The 22,445-nt window shown below is 31.0% G+C and overlaps 1 protein-coding gene across 1 annotated transcript; it reads right to left on the bottom strand.

Annotated features, from left to right (window-relative positions):
- Window positions 1-410: 410 nt before the first annotated feature.
- LOC129227802 (sorting nexin-6-like) lies at window positions 411-22,308 on the bottom strand. Its single transcript, XM_054862413.1, has 13 exons — window positions 22,208-22,308; window positions 18,045-18,155; window positions 16,983-17,104; window positions 14,506-14,629; window positions 14,127-14,225; window positions 12,886-12,991; window positions 10,325-10,400; window positions 9,466-9,505; window positions 8,114-8,200; window positions 7,176-7,271; window positions 4,805-4,868; window positions 4,046-4,131; window positions 411-1,265 (listed from the first exon to the last, which is right to left on the bottom strand). The coding sequence occupies exons 3-13, from the start codon at window positions 17,027-17,029 to the stop codon at window positions 1,206-1,208; spliced, it is 885 nt and encodes a 294-aa protein (XP_054718388.1). The 5' UTR covers window positions 17,030-17,104; window positions 18,045-18,155; window positions 22,208-22,308; the 3' UTR covers window positions 411-1,205.
- Window positions 22,309-22,445: the final 137 nt, after the last annotated feature.

Below are 22,445 nucleotides of genomic sequence, written 5' to 3'. Positions count from 1 at the left end.
TTCTTGAATATATTTATTCAATTTGGATGTGTTTTGCCCTATGAATGAAAACAACCTTTTTGGATTGAACTAACATTACATTGCTTTAAGAGAAGTAACTTAATCATTCAAAATAAGAAACAATTTTTTTCAAAAAATACTCAAAAATATGTTATACTGTTCAACAAATATGTTATACTGCTTCATGGCTCATTTTAAACTTTGCTTTAAGGTTTATTTATTTTTAGCTGTTAAAGAAAAAATTAGATGTTCAGTACAAGATCTGACAATAATGAATGTTTTGTTACTTTTTTTTATCACATGAAACACAAACAGAATACATCTTTTAACATATTTATTTGAAAAAAAAGATAATTTAACAGTTTAAATTGTATCATAAACAAAAAGTACAACATTTATTGAATTCAAACGAAATAACTTGGAAACTTTTTTTCATTTATAAAAAATGTAATAATTATTGTAATAGCACCCTTTAATATAAACAAGTAATGTATTTATAATAATGCTGATTTATAAGTGAATGAAGACAGTATTAATCCTTAAAATGTTAGTGTGTATTCATTTGTTAAAAATTTAAAATTTCAGCAAGTTAAAAACTTAAAGCAATAAAGAATAAATAAGAAGATATAAAGATATAACTAATCTAAAAAAAAAAGATAAACTTTTCAATATTTAACATTCGTGAACAATTAGAATAATATTTAAAAGCACAATTGAACAGATTTATTAAATATAACAATAATTAACACTCAAAAATCAAGCTTATTTAACTTTTTGACACTTAGAATTGATTTTTTTTTTGTAAGTGGGAAAAACTGCTTAGAAAGGCTAAATTATTTGCATGGTAACATATAAAAAATTATGGAATGTCTTACACACCAAAACTAGTTGAGAGATAATGTATAAACTTGCATACTCAAGCATGCAATAAATCTGCACAAATGCTTTGCATTACTAAAATTAAATAACAAATATATAGAATAATTCATATATAATTCTTATAAAAATTTATTCTGAAAAGTAGTTCATCAATCACAACTGGCTGTTCAAGTACTTGGTCAATGCGCTCTTTAGTAAAGATTTTCACTTCCTGGGATGGCAGATGGCCAGGGGAAAGATCCAAGAGCGTAATTAGCAATGAAGAGCATTCAGAACTTCTGAGTACTTGAATCAGATTATGTGGTCAATTTTTGTCAGTTCCTTTTTTACAAATTATTTTCTTCTTTCAATGACGACAAACAGTTCTTTAGAAGCTGAGCTTGAGCCTATAAAAATATATCTAATTTATTTGATGTACCATAAGGAAAGGTTGTCCACTAATTTATAGACTTTTAAAAAACACAATTCCCAAACACCTATAGAATATCAAAATTTTGCATTACATTATTTTTAAAACTAATTACCGTATTTTCCTGCGTATAATGCATGGATTATCTGTTAAAAAAAGCGTAAAATTAATGAGGTGCGGATTATCTGTGCTTTTTCTTTATCAACACCAATGCATTGAACCTCCATATTTACAGCAGAAATTGCCAATAGAGACCGTTAACCTGCCCGTATGTTGTTTATTTTAGATAGCTTGAATTCAGTAAGTTACCACCCCATAGCCAGGGCTTAAGCAGAAATACGTGAAATACACCGCCAGCTCAGTCAATTCCAGCCGAGGACTTGCAGTTTCGTGTTTATTAGCACTCATCAGCCCAGCATAGGAAAGGGACTGAGCTGGAGGTGGAAAACCTCTTAAGGAAGCCAAGAGTGCTAAATAAACTGGTAGCTAATACAGAATTAGCACTGACCAGACGAGTGACCGAAGCAATGGTTCGGTTCAACTCTAAGATTGAAGGCAAGGCAGGTATATTCAGTAAGTTACCGCCCTATACTCTTGGTTTCCTTAAGAGGTTCTCCACCTCCAGCTCAGTCACTTTCCTATGCCGGGCTGGTGAGTGCTAATAAGCACGAAACTGCAGTCCTTGACTGGAATTGACTGAGCTGGCGGTGTATTTCATGTATAGCTTGAATGTTCTTCTTACACGATTCAGGCGACGTAAAATAAAAAATATGCAGTAAAGGAGGAAGCCTTCATTTGCACTTAATTAGACCATTTTCTCCTTTCTTTAGTCTTTGTCTTCAGGTAATTAACGTACTATAGTGACAATTTCGAGAAGAAGTCATTGTTTTTTAGATTGTTTTGTACACTCAGAATTGTATGGAAAGAAGTACATATTACAATAATTTTGTATGCTGTAATTAAACATGTCTTTAATACGGAAGCAGGTTACAGAGTGATCAGCTATTGGTTGAAACTTTGCTTCAATTTTGCCAATAGATCCCTAATTTCTGCGCAAAGAAAGCTGAATGTTTAACTATGACACTGCGATTTCTTAAGGCACATGTACAAAGCTGTAGTCTGATGCACTTTCTTATACAATGGGAATTCCTATTCAGTAAAAGTGTCAAAACTAACGCTTAACCATAGGCAGAGGTGCACCACCCTAAATATCGCGAAGACCCCCCCCCCTCCCAAATGAGAAAAATATCCCTCAGAACAACCCCCTTAAAAAATTTCAATGGCGCAGTCTGCGCCATGACTCCCTCTAGGTGGCCACCTCTGCCATAGGGCAGAATGGGACACAAAACTATTTACAGATTCTGATCAAATGTTTTTAATGCTTTAATATCAAGCAAAATTGTGCAAGAAAGGCAGATAGACAACATAGGAACCTAAGTTAATGGAATTGATTGTACAATATAAGTTAGTTACATTTATTTTAAGTAACAATAATGAAATGGAGAAATTTCAGGCATATCAGCTACTGTGGGATTTAATGGAATTTCAAGACATCAGGCGATATTTAACCAGTAGTGAAATGCTTTTAAAGTGCCATTTTTAAACATTGATATTTCATTTCTTAAAATTCAATGTTTAACAACTGTGGCAGTTGAAATTTCTACTGGGATATCAGGAAAAAGATGAATTAACAAAATAGTTTCATCAGTTTCTAGAGAAGATATAGAAATACAATTTCACACTATACAGTGCTGGCCGTATTATTAGACTAAAGAGGTTTTTTTTGTTTTTTGTACACTATTTGTACTAAAATACTATTTATCTTACTGTTAAAGTACAGTACATACTGTGCACTGATTATTACGTTATTTTAGCATAATTTAATGTTTGCAGGTGGCAGCACTGTCTGCTTTGTTTATCTACCTACCAGGAACATAACCTTAATCAGCTTAAACAGTTCACTAGTTCTTTTTATTAGTGTGTTCAGTTATATTTAAAGTCGGTTTTAGGTAATTAGTGAGTATGTGTATGTGAGTATATAAAATAGTGAGTATAAACAAATTTTTACCTCTTTTTTTAAAAAGTTAAGAAATGGTGTAAACCATTTGAAAAGTATGCCAAAAAGATTTAAAATGCTCATCAAGAACAAGGAAATGCACACTAAATATTAGATAATTATTTCACTGTTCGTTAATGTGTCTACAGTTATGCAATCAATAAAGAATTTACTTTCAAGAGTCTTCGTCTAATAATTTGGCCAGCACTATATTCCATAGACTATGAACAAAATGCTCAACTAGCTTTCTGATTTTATATTTCAAAGCTCACAAATGAATAAAAATGTTTTAATGTTTAAAGGGGAGAACTTTAGGGACTCAGGTAAAAGTTAAACCAATCAAAATAACAAGTGCAGTAAAAAGTTATCTGTATATAAAATATACATCAAATAAGCATGGCTTCTACATGGGGCTTTCCACAGCAATAGAAGAGGCCCAAATGAGAAGGTGACAGAATGAAAATAACTTAAAGATTGAAACTTAAATTGATACAAATTAAAGGGCACAATTCGGAAAAAGGGCCCTGAAATAAAAGAGGAGGCCAAGCCAATATGAATGATATATTTAATCATTAATGCAGCAGTCATGTTTCATTTCAATTACATGGTCAGCAAAATCAATATTTGTAAGAATAACAAAAAATCCTCATTATTTATACCAAAAGTAAACTTTAACAAGAATAAAAACAAGAGAACCTTACTTTTGCATGTTTGACTTCTAATTCTGCAAGTTCAACAAGATTTTTTTTAAAGGCCGCAACACGTCTTACTTTGAAGTCTTGTAGTTCTACATAGAAGGAAGAGAATATCTGTTACACACATGACTTTTTTTTTTCTAACATGCAACAAAATGGAATATCAAAAAATGCTGATCAATAAATCAAATATTCTCTATAAAGTATACAATATTTCAGGACTTAACAGAAAATTTTATAGTTTGAAAAATCCAGATTTTACATGTAAAAGCGGAATTCTCTAGCAATTCAAGTGTTAAGCCATTATTTCACCTTTCATCCTTAATTAAAAGTTTTATAAATGAAAACTGATCATTGTAGTAAAAGAATGAAATCAGTATTGTGATGATGATTCTCACAATTTCATTACTCAATTATAGTTTAATTATCTTTGTAAATACAACTAGTAAACCACAGAGCAAGTAGAAGCACAGCAAGTTAAGCAATCAGCTGTTTATATTATGTACTATTAATTTTCAAATGACAAATAATATTACAAAGTCCTATAATATGTGATCAAACACTTAAACTCTGAAGTTATTAATGAAATGCAAAATCTAGGTCCCAAGGTGAGCTAAATATTTTCTACTGAAACATATACAATGTTTTACTTATTTTAAAATCTACACATCGGAGAAAATTAACTCCAAAATAAGTTTTAAAAATACTTAAGAGCAATTAGACTATATTATGCTTAGAGCAAAGTTCAAAGAATTGCTATTTCACCTTGTTTAGCTTGTTTAGATATAGCTTCAAATCTATCACATGCTTCCTGTTGAGCAGATTCAGCCTGAAATATACAAAAAGAAACAAACTTATCACAAGAAACAAGAAAAATAATTACAATGCACTTTTTTTTTTAAATAAGGAAATAAAACACCATAGACATGTTAAGTCCCTTTTTTGCTTTACTTTTGCAAGGTATCTTATATTTTTAGATGAGATTCCTATAACTTTTCATTCTCATTTTAAACATGTTTCTTTTCTTTCTTTTTTTTTGGGGGGGGGAGTACTATTTTTTTCTCTTGGGGGGGGGATGGATGAAGTACTAATTTTTTTTCTCTTTGGAGGATGGGGGCAAAGTACTATTTTTTTTCTTTTAGTAGCTTCCAGTTCAGGAAATAAAAAATATAGTACATCAAAAGCAGATGCAAAAAGTACTACTGAACTTTTACAACAATATTATTAAGTGCAAGCTGTATATATACTTTGTTTATAAACAAGCACATTTTTCTACAAACAGCCAAAGAAATGAATGATCAATCCATTAAAATATTAGGCTATTAACATATAAAAACCAGATACTTATGACTTGGATTTTTTTTTTTTTTTTTTGATAACCATTGCAACTCTGCTATGGAAAATCGTTTAAACCACACATAGTGGTAGGTACGGGGGACCCTGGAGTGTTATGTTATGCTATGGAAAATAACGGATAAAAATAACTTTGAGATCATAGCTAAGTTTTGAATTCAACATCTATTAAGAGATAAGAGCTAAACGCCTCGCATTAATTTATATATACAAAACTGTTCCTTATTCAAATCCAAATTTTATAACACACCATTAAATTTAACACAGAAGTACTACAATATTCAGATATTGTTGAGGGAGGAGAGTTCAATTTTCAAACCATAAAATTGCTATTATGTATACAAGAGGTAAGGAACTTGTAGCGTCAGTTTCTTGAGCAGCTGTTATAAAAATTAACTCTTCTATTAATTATCATAACGAATATTATGACAATTAAAAAAATAATTTTGAAACTGTTCCATACAAATAGTTTTGCGGATTATTTGCATGTAGTTCTGCCTCAGCTCTGGCTTAGGGGTGGTAACTTACTGCAAATACATCAGTGTCTAACTACTGTCATTTGTTGGCTTTAGTTCAAATACTAAGTATGGCAATTACAGTGAGATTTGGCGACTAGTGGAAATGGATATACTAGAGACTAAAATTTCTTCTCGTCCCCAAACCCTCCCCAACTTTTACCAAGTCTATGTCTTTTAATTGCCACATGATTACTAAATTTTATATTGATATTTAACAGATTTTTTACAGCATAGTTGTAGAATTCAAAGAAATACCGAGTGCTATTGTAAAGATGAGACAAAATGGCAAGCAGCAAGGGGGTTATGATCCACACCCTTTCACTGACCAAATGTAGCCTAAAACTGTATTTTTGGGGGAAAGTTCTTTGCCAAATTTCCTATTTATGTCAGAATATTTCATTTTGACTCCCCCCCCTCCAATAGTACCCCCTTTCAAAATCAGAAGCTTTCAGCAGAAAAGGAGACAAAAACAGTTTGGAATCGCATAACAATGAAGGCTTGGAAATGTTTTTCACGAGTATTTAACAGTCCTCTAGTCAAAAGTTTTTTTTTTTTTTTTTTGCGAAAAAAAAGAAGAAAAAGGGGAAAAATTTCACTTGCTCATAAACAAAATTCATACTTTAAACCAGCCGCAAATGAAAGTTTTTTTTTTTTTTTTTTTTTGTGAAGGAAATAAAAAATAAAAGAAAAAGGAAGAAAGAAAAGAGAAAGAGAAAAAATAGCCATTGACATGTATTTTTTTTTAAACTCCTCCCTTTCCATGAGTAAAAAAAGGTTGAAAAACTCTTTTCCAAGGGAATTCAACAGCAAAAGTTTTTTTAAATTAGTGTACTAAATACATTAAAAGAGTGTGTTTTAAAAGTCATAGGCTTTCTGTTAAATATTACAAATACAACTAACAAACTTTTCTAATGTTCGGAATATTTCATAATTACCAAATTCTCAAACAACATTTCAATGATTATGTTTAAGGCAGATAATAATTAATTGATATGGCATTAATTTAAAAAATGTAATAATGTCCCACTTAAAAAAAAAAAAGAATGATGAAATTAGCAGATTAAAGGTCAGTTTACAGGTTCATTCACAATATTTTAGAAAAAAAATTGCAATAAAATGACTTTAATAGAAGGATTTAGTTAGGTTTTGATGAGTACAAAGAATAAATGAAAATGTTCAAATATTGGTATTCAATCATTTTCCCAAAATTCACAGGGTGGGGGGGGGGGGCATAACACACCAACAACAAGAAATTGGATATTTACCAAATGGACATCTTTATTCTTTGCTCTTGCTTTTTCTAAATTTCTGTTTGCAGCCTCATAGTTAGCTAAGCATCTAAGCCTTCGATACAAAAGATTCTGGAAAATGAAGACTACTTAGGCACAAGAAGTTTGAATAATTAAGCATATGTTCTCTTTTACATTCACTGATACAAAATTTGTATTGAATGCTACAGCATACATACACAGTGACCCATACTTATATAAATCACGTTTGTTCTAAACAATTTTGATTCCATAAAGTGGGCTAGATTTAACAGAGCGGCTAGTTCAATAAAGCTGGATTTGGTTCTGTTTTTGGTGATTTGATGCATAAAGAAGTTAAAGAATAATCATTTCTATGTTTAGTAAACTTATAAATAAAAATTGATAAGTAGCATAAATATGTAATTAATGAAGACTAATTGACAAGACCAGCCTAGCTGGGCCCAGAGTCTGTTGCTGGTCATAACATTTGTATTTGTAATATAGAACTAGTAATTCATATTAAATTTAATAATCTTTATATGAATAAAAAAGATAAGAGTAAACTAATTAAGTGTTCATTATTTTGATTCATACCATGGATTTTAAATATTAAATCATATAAAAATTCATTGAAATAAGAAGGGTAAACTAAAACATTCACACTAACTATAATCTGCAAAACGTTAGGTCCCAAGCATTGTGGATGAGAGGGAGTTAACTATATGAAATTTAAATAAAATACAATTTTGAGGGTTTTTTTAAAATTAATACAATAAACTGCTTCAAATATAATTTGGGACACCTACAAACCAAATGATTAATACATGAAGATACTGCTCATTATTAGAATCAAGAACTAAAAAAAAATTGTATTACATTTTAAGTCTATAGAACTACAGAAAATTTAGGAAAAATCAAAGCAAAACACATTGTATAGCAAAGCAATATCTTACTTTGGCAGCAGAGGTATCTCTCATATAGTACCGTAAAGTGTCAGATAGTTTTAGATCTTCATCTGTTGCAACTCTACCTTCTACTTTCTAAAACAAAAAAGGACATTAATGAGATTTTAAACTATTGTAACAATGAATTTACAAGTAAATAAATAAATAAAAACTTAATCAACTACTACAAAGAAAAGTTCTAAAATTTATAATGCACTTTTTTTGAACTGTCTACGCAATTGCATTCACTACAGTCCAAATATTTCACATATTAAAAAATAAAGAAATTAGTACCTTCAAAATGTCTTTACCAAAAATATTTTTTTGTTTAATAACTGATACATCTCATGAGACACATACTAACTTTTGAACCAGTAAGAAACTTGTAATTTCATACTGCACACATGTGACTAGAGTAAACATTAAAAAAAGACACTAATATGGTGTCATTTTGGTTTGCAAGCTAACTTTTTTTTTTCTTGCAAGATTGAAAAATCCTGAAAAAAAAAAATAGCGTCTCTTCCTGTCTGACACTGACAAGGTCCTTTTTGTATCATGTGATTAATAAAAAATCAGCATTGACAGATGAAATTTTGGAATGGATGATGCTAATGCCTCACGAGCCAAAGTGTTTTCTTCTGTTCTCAGATTAATGTTAGTACGCTAAAAGAATTGGAGATGACAATTTTGGATGAAAGTATTTTGGCATAGCTTCGGTAAAAGATGTCTCGAAAAGTATGCATTGGATGCTTAAGAGCAAGTAGTATTTGGTCACTGAAGTAGAGCAAATGAGCACACAGAAATTACTTTCTTCATGCTTCAATTTTAATTCTATGACATTGTATCATCAGTGAAATTAAATATTTATTTTTAAGTATTTCATCAATTTAAGACCTTTCAATTTTTGCACTTTGAATTTTCATGAACTGAAAAATGGATAGTTATTTTTTGCATTTTTCATATGATTTTGAACTGAAAGAGAATATGGAAGGGAAAAGAAAAATCAATTATATGTAATGTAAAATTTAATTTGAAGTATATATAAAAAACTATTTATCCATATATTAAAAATTACCTTTATTTAATTGCAAGTAAAACATGAAATTTTCAATTCCCAAATGGCCAAAGTTTAACATTAAAATGGCAAATTTTTCCAAGCAGAAAGAAAAAAAAATGGAGTTTCAAGAATTGTAACGAATTTTTTCAAAGGGTGAGAAGAAATTTTGAAATTGCTCAATTCTTTTTTGACATTGATCTTACAATTTACAAGAATAAATACAATGCTATTTTGCTTTTGATAAATGATTACTACTACTTCAGTTAAGAAGCTGTGAAATATGTTTTAGTTAATTAAAACTCACCCTAGCCTTTTCAAATGTATCAGAAACTTTGCTGAAAAACCTGCAAAAAAGTATGGTAAACACTTGAAATTATAAAACTTTAACTTTTAATAAACATCAAAAAAAAAAAATTACTTTATGATCCACTTTTAAACAAAATGTTAAAAAGTATTGAAGCACAATTCAGAAAACATACAGACATAGAGCAAGGGAATCAAGCAATACATAGAATGCACGAGGACTGCAATTAATTGAATATTGTTTTTCAGACTGTAAATAATGACAATTCTTGGAAATGGATCTAGAGATATGTACATCTGAATCCGATCATAGTCTAATTCTTGCCTGATTTATATTATCACACTAACATGAAGTGTGATGAATTTAAACATTCAAATCACAAAAAATATGTCTTTAGGATTGCAAAATTCAGCAAACATCACTTTTTAAAAGAAATGGTACACAATGAGACCACAGTTTTGGAAATCTCAATCCAGGCAATCAAAATGAAATCAAGGGGAACAGAAGGATATTAACAATCTTCACAATAATTTATATTATGATAAAAATGCAAATATGCTGTATTTTATAATGATGCAGTCAACTCTTCAAATATGAGCTTGGAGTTAGTTTATGAGTTTAAAATTATTTCAAAATCAAGCACAATTCAGGATTCTATAAAAACCAATTAGAATTACCTGTTAAAGGAACAAGTTTAAGATGCTTAAATGCTATCTAAATGATTTATTTTTACATTGGAAGTAAAAAGAACACGTTGATTTAATATTACAAGATCGTTTATGATTTTGAAGCTAATTCTATGATTTTTCTTTCTTTGAACATTCAAAAACTTATACAATTTTCAGTTATTAGGGCATACTTTTCTAACTCTGATCCATCAATAGTAGCTAACTGAACAAGCGATGAGGAAATTTTAATATAGGTATCTGCAACACCTGAAAAAAAAAAAAAAATCATCAGATTATACGTAATTTAATGCATAAAATTAAAAAAAATCACTACTTGGGATAAAGCACAAAACAAGAGCAAAACTGGATAGAATCATTAAATTTTATAATATTTTTAAGTCTATTAACTTTAATTACTACGTTGATGTTCAAATTTTAAAACAAGACATGGGTGCAAACTATGAGACGAGTTCAAGACTCTTGAGAGACTCAAGAGTTCAAGACTCTTGAATGTAACTAATGTTTTTACTGCATAAGTATTGATGAAAGCCATAATGATTGGAAATTAAAATGCTTTATTAAAAACAGTTAATGATGGCTTGTCTATCCATTCTACAAGAGCAACTTGTTTTTTTAGTTTTTTTTTTTAAATTCACTCTGCAATAGTTTGAAGATAGCCATCAAGTATTATTCACTCATTTTTGAGCAACCCTGAAATTTATCTTCTGATCGTATGATGAGTTTATCTTAGTGAATACATTTTTTTCATTCCTGCTTCCACCTTCCAACATTTTCCAAAATCTGATTTTGATCCTGAAGATCAAACATTTATCTCTCTCTCTCTCATAATTAGATCAACCTTTTTTTCACTGCACGAACACTGAACTGTGCCATGCCCCCCCTCCGCCGTGTATAATACAATGTATAAATACTGATTAACATATGTTCGCAGTTAATTCAAAAACATCTTGAGAGCTTGTTTAATTAGCACAAACAGAAAATTTACAATGGGAGTTGATTTTGTAAATATCAAAGTCGATCAGCTATGAAGTATCAAAATTTTTATTACAATAAAAAGGGCAGTTACCTAAAAGTCGAAATGATTGAAAATTTCAGTGACTTGCAACCTGGCATTAGAAAAGAATGGTACAGAAAGGCACACATTACACTGTGAAATAATCATCTTAATACTGGATAAAAAATTTCAATGCAAAAGGTTCAGGATTTTAATTTCAACTGTTAATGAGTAAAATACTCAATATAAAAATTGCTTCTGACTGCTAAAGCAAACTAGTTATTTTAACAAAAAATTCATTCAGAAATAAGTGAGCTAACTCTCCTTTATACTAACATCGAGTTTGTAACATCAGCATTCTTTTTTTACCTTCTTAGTTTGAATCGGGTGAACTGTGTTCCAGGTTTAAAGGTAAAGGTTTCCAATTCTTTCCTGTAGGTATTAATTTTAAACACTTTCATCTGACGAAACAGTCTTAAAATATTTCAATAGCACATTTTGTATAGATTATGCAATTAAAGTTCTCTTGCAATCAACCAACATGATTTTATAACTGATGTGCTGAATGCTGATGAAAATAAAAGGTGCGAAGCTGGACATAATACTGTGATTGCAATTAACATCCATAGAAAATTAACTGTCTCTCTCTACTCATCAATTTTATTTAGGTAGCACCTCGGCTATATTCATTTCCAAATTTTTAAATAAATATACAGGCAATAAATATACAATCAGTGTCCTAAGGGTAACATAACAGTAATTCAGATAGTTCTTGGACTGGACATCACAATTTTATTTGCACCAAAATAGAATAAATTTCCTCCTTCCCCTCTTTTGAAATAACTACCGAACACATGCGGCATATCTGAAGAAATCCCCCCCCCCCTTCTTTCTGAGCGTTTCTCATGTTCGTCTAATTGAGTGGCAGAATTAAAATTCATTAAAAAACGCTAGTAGAGCTTTCAAATTGCACCATGAAACGAGTTTCTCATTAAATTTAATTTATCACTCCCTTAAACATGCGTTAATTTGCGATGATTTTACTGCTGTTCGCTGTTGTTTTTCTTTCCAGTGTTGCCAGATTCCTAATGGTACCATACCTTTCACAAGGCTGAAAAATGGAGGAATCGCTAGCTCGTCTGAGTTAGAGTTCCTATAGTCTGAGTAATGTTTTAAAATGTCTCAATGATGATAAATTAAAAAAAAAATCAATTGATAAAAGTTAAACAATTTTTTGATGAAGTGCTAAGTATAAGAATGATTTGGAAACTTCTCATCCAATCAAATGTAGATGTCATCAGGCAACACTAGTTTTTTGCGTAATTGTAGAGTTTTTGGATTTTTTTTACACGAAGTTTACTCCATTTCTATCCATCAACAAGTACAGTCGCTTGATACAGTTTCCTCCTAACTATAATCAATGATTGCATCCATACATAATTATATATATAGAGAGAGAGATGTATATAGAGAGATAGGGCGGCTTATCTACCTGAAATTATGATACTATAAAAATGTGTGGATTTTCTTGTGAGAGGGGACCAGGACAACACTTTGGCTTGATCAGGCCCTGTATCAAAAGCCAATCGAAAAAAAATTGCAGAAAATTAAATTTTACACCACAGGAAATATTATGATTAATACGAGAGTTACATTGTACTTGTAAAAGCATTTAGTTGTCTTCATATGCGTAAGCTTGATATTTTTGATCGAAAGTATAGAAACAGGAAAACTTACTTTTATGACTTTGCGTCATTTTGTCTGATCTGTATGTAGCATTCTTAATATGATTGTAATAATCAATTAAAAATGTTCTTTCATGTTCAAAAAATTCATCCACATCCTATAAAAAGAAAAAAAAGAATTAAAAATTTAGGACACATTTTGGATAACAAATTACTTGAAGCTAGGTTCTCTCTCATTGTTTAGAATCAATCGAAAATTTAATAAACAAGAACACAGGTCTTCCAGGAGGTTTTTAGTTTCTATTGAGAGTATAATCAAACTATATTTTAGCAGTTAACAAAAACTGGGAGCAAAAAAGTTAAATTGAATTTAAAAAAAAATCAAACTTGCCTTCAATTTTGTTTTTACCATATACTATCATATTTTGCACACCTAGAATAAAACAATTTTTCCTTTCTCCATATCTGCCAACATCTACTGGGGAAAAATCCAGTGGATGATTACGACAGATTTTTCATTGTTATTTAGGAAAGAACAGGGATTTAACATCATTCTTAGTGCAGCCAAATGTTCCTTATATCATATATACAATCAAGAAAAATGATCAAAATCCAGGAATCTCCCGGAAAAACCAGTACAGTTGGCAGGTATGTTTCTCTTACTTCCTGTTTCATGCCTGCAACACAACATTCAAGAAAGAGGCGAGAGTCAAATGCTTTTTTTCAACATAACCTATTGGCATTTAAGGCAGCTGTTGGCCTGGGATTATTGCCGCAGCAATGTTACCACTAGGCCCGCCTAATTTTATAATGCATTAAGTTAGAACTTTACTTTCTCAAAATTTAAGAATTAATTTTTTGTTCTTGATATGAGAAATCTTATAGTGTTGAATACATATGAAAATTTAGGGTCTCCATCTTGACAGAACCAATGCTATTAAAACCTGTATGTTGCATGTGTCTAACCCTATCTCCTACAGATTGTGAAGACCTACTAGGCCAATACCACCCTGAGCAGGTAAATGGCAGTATATGCAGAAATGAGTCTACAAGATATTTGAAGAAACATGTTTTGTATTCAATACTAACAATAGGGTAATATTATGATAAACTCTTTTTTTCACGCTTTTTGTCAGCGGAAACCAAACAAGAAAGCTCGTACAATAAAGCTAACGTAGACGACAAAAATGCAAAAAAGAAAAACTTGCAGTTACTGCCCTTAACCCTTATTTTGTTGCACATCAATTTGCAGTAAAACAGGGTTTGACTGTATCTAGAAACTAAATAAAATACCTTTTGAGTACTAGACAGAAGTAAATCATCTGCAGTTTTGCCAATGTTACTGAATAAATCAGCCAATATTTCCTTTTTGTTCTTGCCTCTTACATTGAGCTGGAAGAAACAATTAATACACAATTCAAAGTCAAGAAAGTTTGAATTAAAACATAACATTTTGCTGACAATATGGTTCTTTAATTTTAAGAACTAGAGAGAATACATATATGTATCTATTAAAAAGTTGTAAAAGCACTAAGCAAGATATAGTATACTAAAATGAATTTTCAGCATTCTAAAGTTATAGAGAGGAATTAAAAAGATGCATTTGACATCATAAATAAATTGTATCAGAATTTTTTTATTAAAAAAATTTTAAACGACAAAAGGATCTTACATCTTGTTCATACTCCAAAAATATTTTTAAGTTGTTGTCACTTCTGAACATAGGATGTGCTGCTAAACGCTGTAAAAAAACTTCATGCATAGCAACAGTTTTCTTAAAAGTAGCCAAATATTCCCTAAAATTAAAAAAAAAAAATTTTTTTTAGAAGAGTGAATACATAATATATAAATTATTAGGAAGTTTAATTGGTAATTTGGAAAGATAAAAAACATTTTTCCAAGTGTCAATTGCAACTATTTTTAAATTAAGGTACTCTCCAATCTCCATTAACCCACTTATAATTGATCGGATGATTTAATGCAGAATGAGGAATGCCAAGAACCTAATTTGTAAAATAGTGTTTCAAGCTATCCAGGGCAACATGATAAAATAATAAAGGAGGAGATTAAAAGTGCAAAAACACCATAATTCCAACTAATAATGGAAGATCCTTTAATCTCAACTTTTGTTATTTTATTTGTTAAATTTTTTCACAACTGACAAACTTTTTTCTTGCACTTGAGGTTTAAATTTATTTCACACACTTACTTTGCTTACACACTGCTGCTTTAGTGCACAATTAAATTATAGTGTGTCAACCTATTTCTAAAATTTGTTTGCTTTTATGTAGTTTGTATGTACACATAAATTAAGCGAGATAAAAATGCTTTAAACTCATTTACGTATTTAAAAAAATAATAATAAAAAAAAATTAATTTGAATTCTGAAATTTTGAATTCAAATTATGTTTTTTGCAATCACGAACTGAGACAGGACCCTACTCATTGGAGTTATTGTTTCTAGAAACGGCTCCTGTCCCCCACCAATTCTGCCTCTCCTCCTGGGTGGTTACTTGTGCACAGTTGTGTGTGTATGCACGTAGGCGTGTGTGAGTGTATGTGTGTAGGACATGGACGCCTCCGACCAGGAGAAGCGGATAGCTCAAAACCGGAGCAGCCACGCCGCCAGCAGAGGACGGTGGGCGGTGGTGCTGCAAAGGCTTCTGGTCCAAGTTGAAAAAGGCACGGACACCAAAAACAGTCAAATGAGAACAATAATCAATCGTGATTGCTCAAAAAATAAATAAAAAAAAACAGGGTTAAAAGAACTTTACCTCAACAAATTACAAATGAGTTTTAAAGAGCTGTTAATTAATCTACAATTTTTTTTTATTGGTGTTTATAAGTTCACTTATTTGATCTTATATGTAGCCATATATGTTATACCAAACCTAATTAACAAATCTGAAGATCAAGAAAAGGCACAACAAAAACCTTTTATTTGAAACAGTTCCATTTTTAACATTTAATCATGATAAAGAAACAAAAATATGAAAAAAAACAAAAAACAAATGAAATGAAGTTTTTTTTTTTTGAAAAAATTTCATGTATAAAATATGTTTTGAACCAGATAATAAAGGAATATTCAATAATTTAAATCAAGGCTGTCCAACTGGCAGCCCGCGGGCCGCATGCGGCCCACCAACGCATATTGCGCGGCCCGCCAACTTCTTATTCAGCATATTTCATCCACAAACATCGATGTTGACATTCTTGCCCCTGTAAAGAAGGTGGACTGGCCTCAGTTTTCCCATTAAAATGTTAGCAATCTGATTTATAATCCTTTTGTTTCATTGTTTTATTATTAATAATTCGACTTTTAATTGTCAACCTTTTCAAACTGCGGCCCGCCAGTTGATCAGTCACCGGAATTCTGGCCCGTGGGTTCTTTGCAGTTGGACAGCCCTGATTTAAATGATTAACATAATTTCCAAAATTTTAGGAAAGGCTAAAAATATGGAAAAAAAATTCCCCAGTTAGAGAAATTTGCAACATCTGCATATTCATTACCAAAGCATTAGAATTCCCCAATTTTTGCCTTTTATTGCTATCTAAAATGTCTGTTATGAAAATTACCAATCAATTTTATTAACTAAAATCTTAAGACTTCCAAGATAAAGAATGGTAAAAAATATTAGTTTTTACAGATGGCATTGACTTAAATCAATTTGGCTGCAACTGGATTGACATTTTCCAGTGGGCGTGGCAAAAAGACGAATTTACAAGTCCTCTCTTATCAAAAGTAAAATATAATGGCTGAAAATAATGGTCAATACAAAAATATTGATGTCAAAGTGACAGAATTGGATAGTAAATTAAAACAATCTTATTTTGCAAAAGCGGATGCAATCAGGTTTTGAAATGAATAAAAAATTTGGGACTAAGTCGAAAAATTAAGAAAACCTGTTCCAAACCATTTTTTTATTGTCTAAAGTCATAGTAGCCTCTTCATAAAAGTGCAATAAATTAGTTACACAAGATCTCCTCTTTCTAAAACCCTACTGAGAACCTGACAGGAGAAGATTTCTTTCCAGAAAGTTCATTATCTTCAGTTTTAACAGAGTTTCAAAAATTTTACAAACTACCAAAGTTGACATAAATTTGTCATTAAAAAGGTACTGCATTAAAAGGGAAAATGTAAAAACATACATTTCAAGTTCTTGCTTCATTTTTACAAACTCTTCTTTGGTCATCATTCCTTCACCCTCACTAAGTTTGTGAAGCTTCTCTCTTGAAGCATCAAAATCTGGACAAGGGGGAGCTGGAGGAATCTAAAATAGTTAATTTTCATTTTAAAAACAAAATACTATTGTCATGAAAAATAAAAGTAGTTATGCAAAATGTCCAGAAATTTTGAAGCCTTGGAAAAAAAAAACACCCAATTTTTTCCCCCGAATTTTTTTGGGAAACATTGGAAGAAATGGATAGTTTTTTTTTTTTATGAATGAAAATGAAGATTGATAGTTGTATTTTCTTACAAATAAAGTGCTTAAATATTTGAAATATATACTCTGTGTTCATATATGTATATATATTTTAAACAATGCACAAAATTTTTACTATCTAACAGGCCTTTCTGTTTTGTATAACTGTTAGTAGATTTTTAAGTTCAATAACCAAAACCATCCAAATTAGTCAAATCATTCAGCAGTTAATTTTGAGTAGGGTGTGATTTTTATATATTTTTAAATCATTTTTTTCAGATTTTTTAAAAATGAGATTTTAAACAAGAATTTATTTCACTTTCTTTATTTTGGTCTATGAAAGGTGTCAGCTGGTTATAAAGTTTGGGAAGCTTTGTAACAGAAAATACATTTTATTCAGGGCCCAATTATACACTCAATATGTACTAGCTATGATAAATCTTGTGTAGATAGGCATTCATTGCTTGTCTCAAACTATTTTCAAGGAAAGGGTTTAGAGAAATTTCGGTTGGAGACGGATCAAACTTTTTGATTTATCAATAAAAATGATTAATAATTTAAATCCATTTCAATGCATAGAAAAATTAAATCGACAATAAAGCAAACACCCAAAAGCTTAACAATCTACTAACATAGTTGTAACATGAGAGTATAATTTGTACATTGATAAGTTGTCATAATAAATGTTCTATCCAAAGCAATAACATCACAAGTCTAAGTACGTAATATACACAATAGAGGAAAAACATATACACATGTATATAAACTAAAAAGTTAGTATTCTTACTGTAAATCCAGCATATTTCTCATTTTCTTCGAATGAATCATGAAGCCAAACGAATTCTTCATGCTGTCTTACAACAGAGAATTCAGGCTTTGCAAATAACGGAAGAGTTGTCTAAACATTTAAAAAAGAGTACTTATCAATAAAGAACCAGTTACTACTTAATACAACAGAAATAAATTTTAATGAATAGAAAAGAAATGTCAAATTATATTGCTGCTAGCATCAGATTGAAAATTGGAGACATTTATACATTACTAGTGGTACCCGCACGGCTTTGCCTGTAATAGAAAATCAAAAGGTCTTTTGGTTCGCCTGTATATTTACATATAATATATAGTGAATTTTCTCGCCAATTGGCTTGGTTATGGTTTCACATAATGATAATTTCGTTTTTTTCTCGTCCATCTTACGAGAATTTTGTTCTTAAAATTGGAATAGAAATAGAACAAAATTGAATTTTCGAAAAATCGCTTTGAGGTGCACACCCCCATGCTACAAACTAACCTTGTGCCAAATTTCATGAAAATCGGCCGAACGGTCTAGGCACGTCACAGAGATCCGGAAAGACAAAGATCCTGACAGACTTTCAGCTTTATCATTAGTAAAGAAAATTAGGGAGAGTTTGCATAGATAAAATTGACAACAAAAATTTGAGTGTAAAACGGATTATTAAATTAAAAGTAGGAATATTTTAATTAAGCCTGTACAACACTCAAAATTTGGAAACTGAAATCACTATTATTTCTATTATGACTTTTTTGAGGTTAAAAACTACAACTTTTCAGTTAGAATAAAAAGTTTTAAAATAGGCATAGTTTGTTTTCTCTTATGACTGATAAAAGTTCCTTATAGCAAGTGAAAAGTAAGGAAGTAGAGATTTTTTTACTGTCTTGGGAAATAAATTTTAAAAAGAAGGAAAATAAAATAAACAAGAGTTAGTTAAACATCTTGTGTAAAATAAGAAATAATGTCAAACAGCACAAACTGCACACACATGTATCGGCCTTACAAGAAATGCCTTTTTCAATGCAAAAGAAATAAGCTTATGGATCAAAAGACACCCGACAAAAATGTTCGCCAGATGCCAAAACACCTTTCTGCAGTCATCTGCAATTTTATGCCATTTGACGCTGTTATTTTGCTAAACATGCAGGGACCGATTTACACACCTGGGTGCCCTGGGCACTGACAAATATGGTGTCCCCCCCCCCCCCACAAAAAATATGATGGTAAGTGTTGGATATTATTTTGATAGAAAGAAAACTTTAAAATACCGATTTCATAGGAAAAAGTTAATAATTAAGATGTTTTGCAAAGAAGTCATTTAATATAAATTTAAAATAAATTTATGGTTTTCATGTTAAAATTTTTTTTACAGTTGCAGATGGAAAAACTATGATACAAATGGCAAAGGTAAATCCTAATGTGCTTTCTGCGCATCAATAATTCCTTATATATTTTCTCTGTTTTCTTGTAGTAAATTCATCTATAATGTCCTCATAATCAAGTTTTAGGTCAAACTTCTTTCTATTGATAATAGAGCTAATAAAGATAATTTACCATCAGAAATGAGAGTACGCAAAGCACACTTAATTCTCTTCAGTAGCGAAAACGATCGTTCTCCGCAACAATTGGCTAATGTGCTTTCATTTAATTTAAAAAAATTGTCAAATGACAAAAAATTTTTGTTTCCTTTAGTCGGAGGCCCCGAACACTGGTCCCTGGAGAAAAAAAATTGATGACAGAAATTTGGTGCCTCCTTTCCTTTGGTGCCCCAAGCCCCGAATGCCCTGCCGTAAATCAGTCCCTGTAAACATGTACGAAAATGATCAGACGTATAGAAGTTTCATACGCTTGTATTAAAAGGTTTTGTTTCTGTGTTGGTGATTGTTTTACAGCAGGGAATTTTCCTTTCCAGGAGTTTTAATTACCGAAAAATCCCTTTTTAGGTAATCTCATTCTTTTGATGAAAATCCAGAAGATATTTACTTTATTAAGGAGTTTGGGAAAAAGCAATAAAGTTTGAAAGTCACCAGGATGAACCACTAGAGTTGGCAGCAATGAAATTACACTTAAAGTATACAAATACAAATGTGACGACCAGCAACAGGCTCTGGGCCCAGCTAGGCTGGTCCTAGTCAATTAATTAGTCCCCAATGAAGATCAATGGCCCTCTTAAAGCTATCCACTCCCTTGCTCATTACCGCCTCTTCCGGTAAGCTATTCCAAGTGCCCACGACCCTGCTAAAGAAGTAGTTTTTCCTGATTTCCAAGTTAGCCTGAGATTTAAATAGCTTAAAACAATGACCCCTTGTCCTGCTTTCCCCGCAAAAATTTAATCCATTTACATCTTTCATTTTGATAAATTTAAATAACTGAATCATGTCCCCTCTGACTCTCCTTTGCTCCAGGCTATACAAATTTTTAATTTTAAAACTAATTTTTCCAATGCAAATTACGTAAAAAAAGCTCATCGCCTCGTTGGCAATTTTTGTACTGTGCTAAAATTTGAATCTCGCCAAGGGAGGGGGGGGGGGGATATTACATCTGTATCCTTTTTTCCATTATTTTTCATGTAAAAATGTCAGAAAAGTAATGCATTGAAAATACATGTCTATAAAATGCAATTTTATAGTCCATTTAAGATTAATTAAATCACACTAACAGGCCCGAGGAGAGACCATGTTGGCCTAGTTGGAATCTAGGGGCCCGGATTGGAACAGCATAAATTTTATAAGTTTTATCTTGCTAGGGGGCCCAATGACCAAACTGACAAGGGTCTTGGCTCTCGGCGGCCATGCACAATATACCTTGCAGTAACACAGCGCTAATGATTTCAAACAAAGATTGCAAGGAGAAGCATGCAGAGTTCTAAACTGCTGGTGACTTAAGGGGGGGGGGGGGTATTGGAAAGGGTTCAAAGGCGAGCTACAAGACTAATAAATGGACTTTCTCACTTAAACTATGATTCCAGGCTTAGAAAGCTAAAAATGTATAGTCTTGAGCAGAGAAGAGACCGAGGGGACATGATTCAGTTGTTTAAATTTATTAAAATGAAAGATGTAACGGGGCTGAAGTTTAGCACTGAAAACAGGACAAGGGGTCATTGTTTTAAGCTATTTAAATCTCAGGCTAACATGGATGTTAGGAAAAATTATTATTTTAGCAGGGTAGTGGAACCTTGGAACAGTTTACCGGAAGAGGTGGTAATGAGCAAGGGAGTAGATAGTTTTAAGAGGGCCATTGATCTTCACTGGGGATTGTAAATCGACTAGGACCAGTCTAGCTGGGCCCAGAGCCTGTTCGTCACTTTTGTATTTGTATTTAGGTAAGTTCGAAAACAATACTTTTTACTCTATTTGCTGAGTCCATCAGGCATTTCTCAAAAAAAAAAAATAATAATAATAATAATAATACAAATACAAATGTGACGACCAGCAATAGGCTCTGGGACCAACTAGGCTGGTTCTAGTCAATTTATTAGTACTCAAAATAATGATAATAATAAAAATATATTAAAAAATTGTTGTAAAGACACACAAAAGAAGTGAAACTCTTATTTTTTGTCTTTTTTTTTACATTCTGAACTGTTGTCTGTTCTTTCTGCGCCTGATTTAGATATATTCACAGCAAAGTTTCATAATTTAAAATAGAAAATATATTATAAATAATGAGAAAACTAAACAATACTCAAAATCTGCTTTTAATTGCTGCCAAAAACAATGAAAAATAACAGTAATAAAGTTAATATTTTTAGTAATAGCTAAAAACCTAATTTAAAGGCGGAACTTAAGCAGTGTTAATTACACTTTTGAACTGATGACTTGAATCAAAGGAATCTTCAAAAATCTGCATTATTTGAAAAGTTTAAACTGCCCAAAATCCACAAATATATTCTTGCTAAGGTTCAATCTTGAAATTAATTTGTTAAATTTATTAACAAAATTAATTTAACAATTTTTCTATTGTTTTTGGCAGCAATTAGAAAGTGGAAGTATTTTAACTTTATAATCACTATTATTTTCCATTGCTTTGACAACAATTAAAATTGCCAAGTTTTTTTGGTTCCCCCAAGTGAGAAGCATAATCTGCTTTTTTTTTTCTTTTTTTGCTAGTTTTATCAGCTATCTGACTGCTTTAACTTGTCTATAACTAAAACTTACTTTAGTATGGACGGTGAATTTCACTTTGTCTCTTTCACTTAAAGCATCAGAAATATCCACAAGAAGAGACTGATCTGAGAGATCAACAGTGTCCGAGCGATTCTAGAATAGAAAAAAAAGAGAACTTTTTTTGTAAAATGAAAAATGTTTCTATAACACATACAAGAAACACTAAATAAAATAAACTGCCTTCTTACATCAAGTTCTAAAAAAATAATTTTAATCATGATGTTAGTAC

Source organism: Uloborus diversus, chromosome 8, assembly GCF_026930045.1.
Source record: "Uloborus diversus isolate 005 chromosome 8, Udiv.v.3.1, whole genome shotgun sequence".
In the NCBI taxonomy this organism is placed as follows: Eukaryota; Metazoa; Arthropoda; class Arachnida; order Araneae; family Uloboridae; genus Uloborus; species Uloborus diversus.
This window is presented reverse-complemented; position numbering and strand designations above follow the sequence as displayed.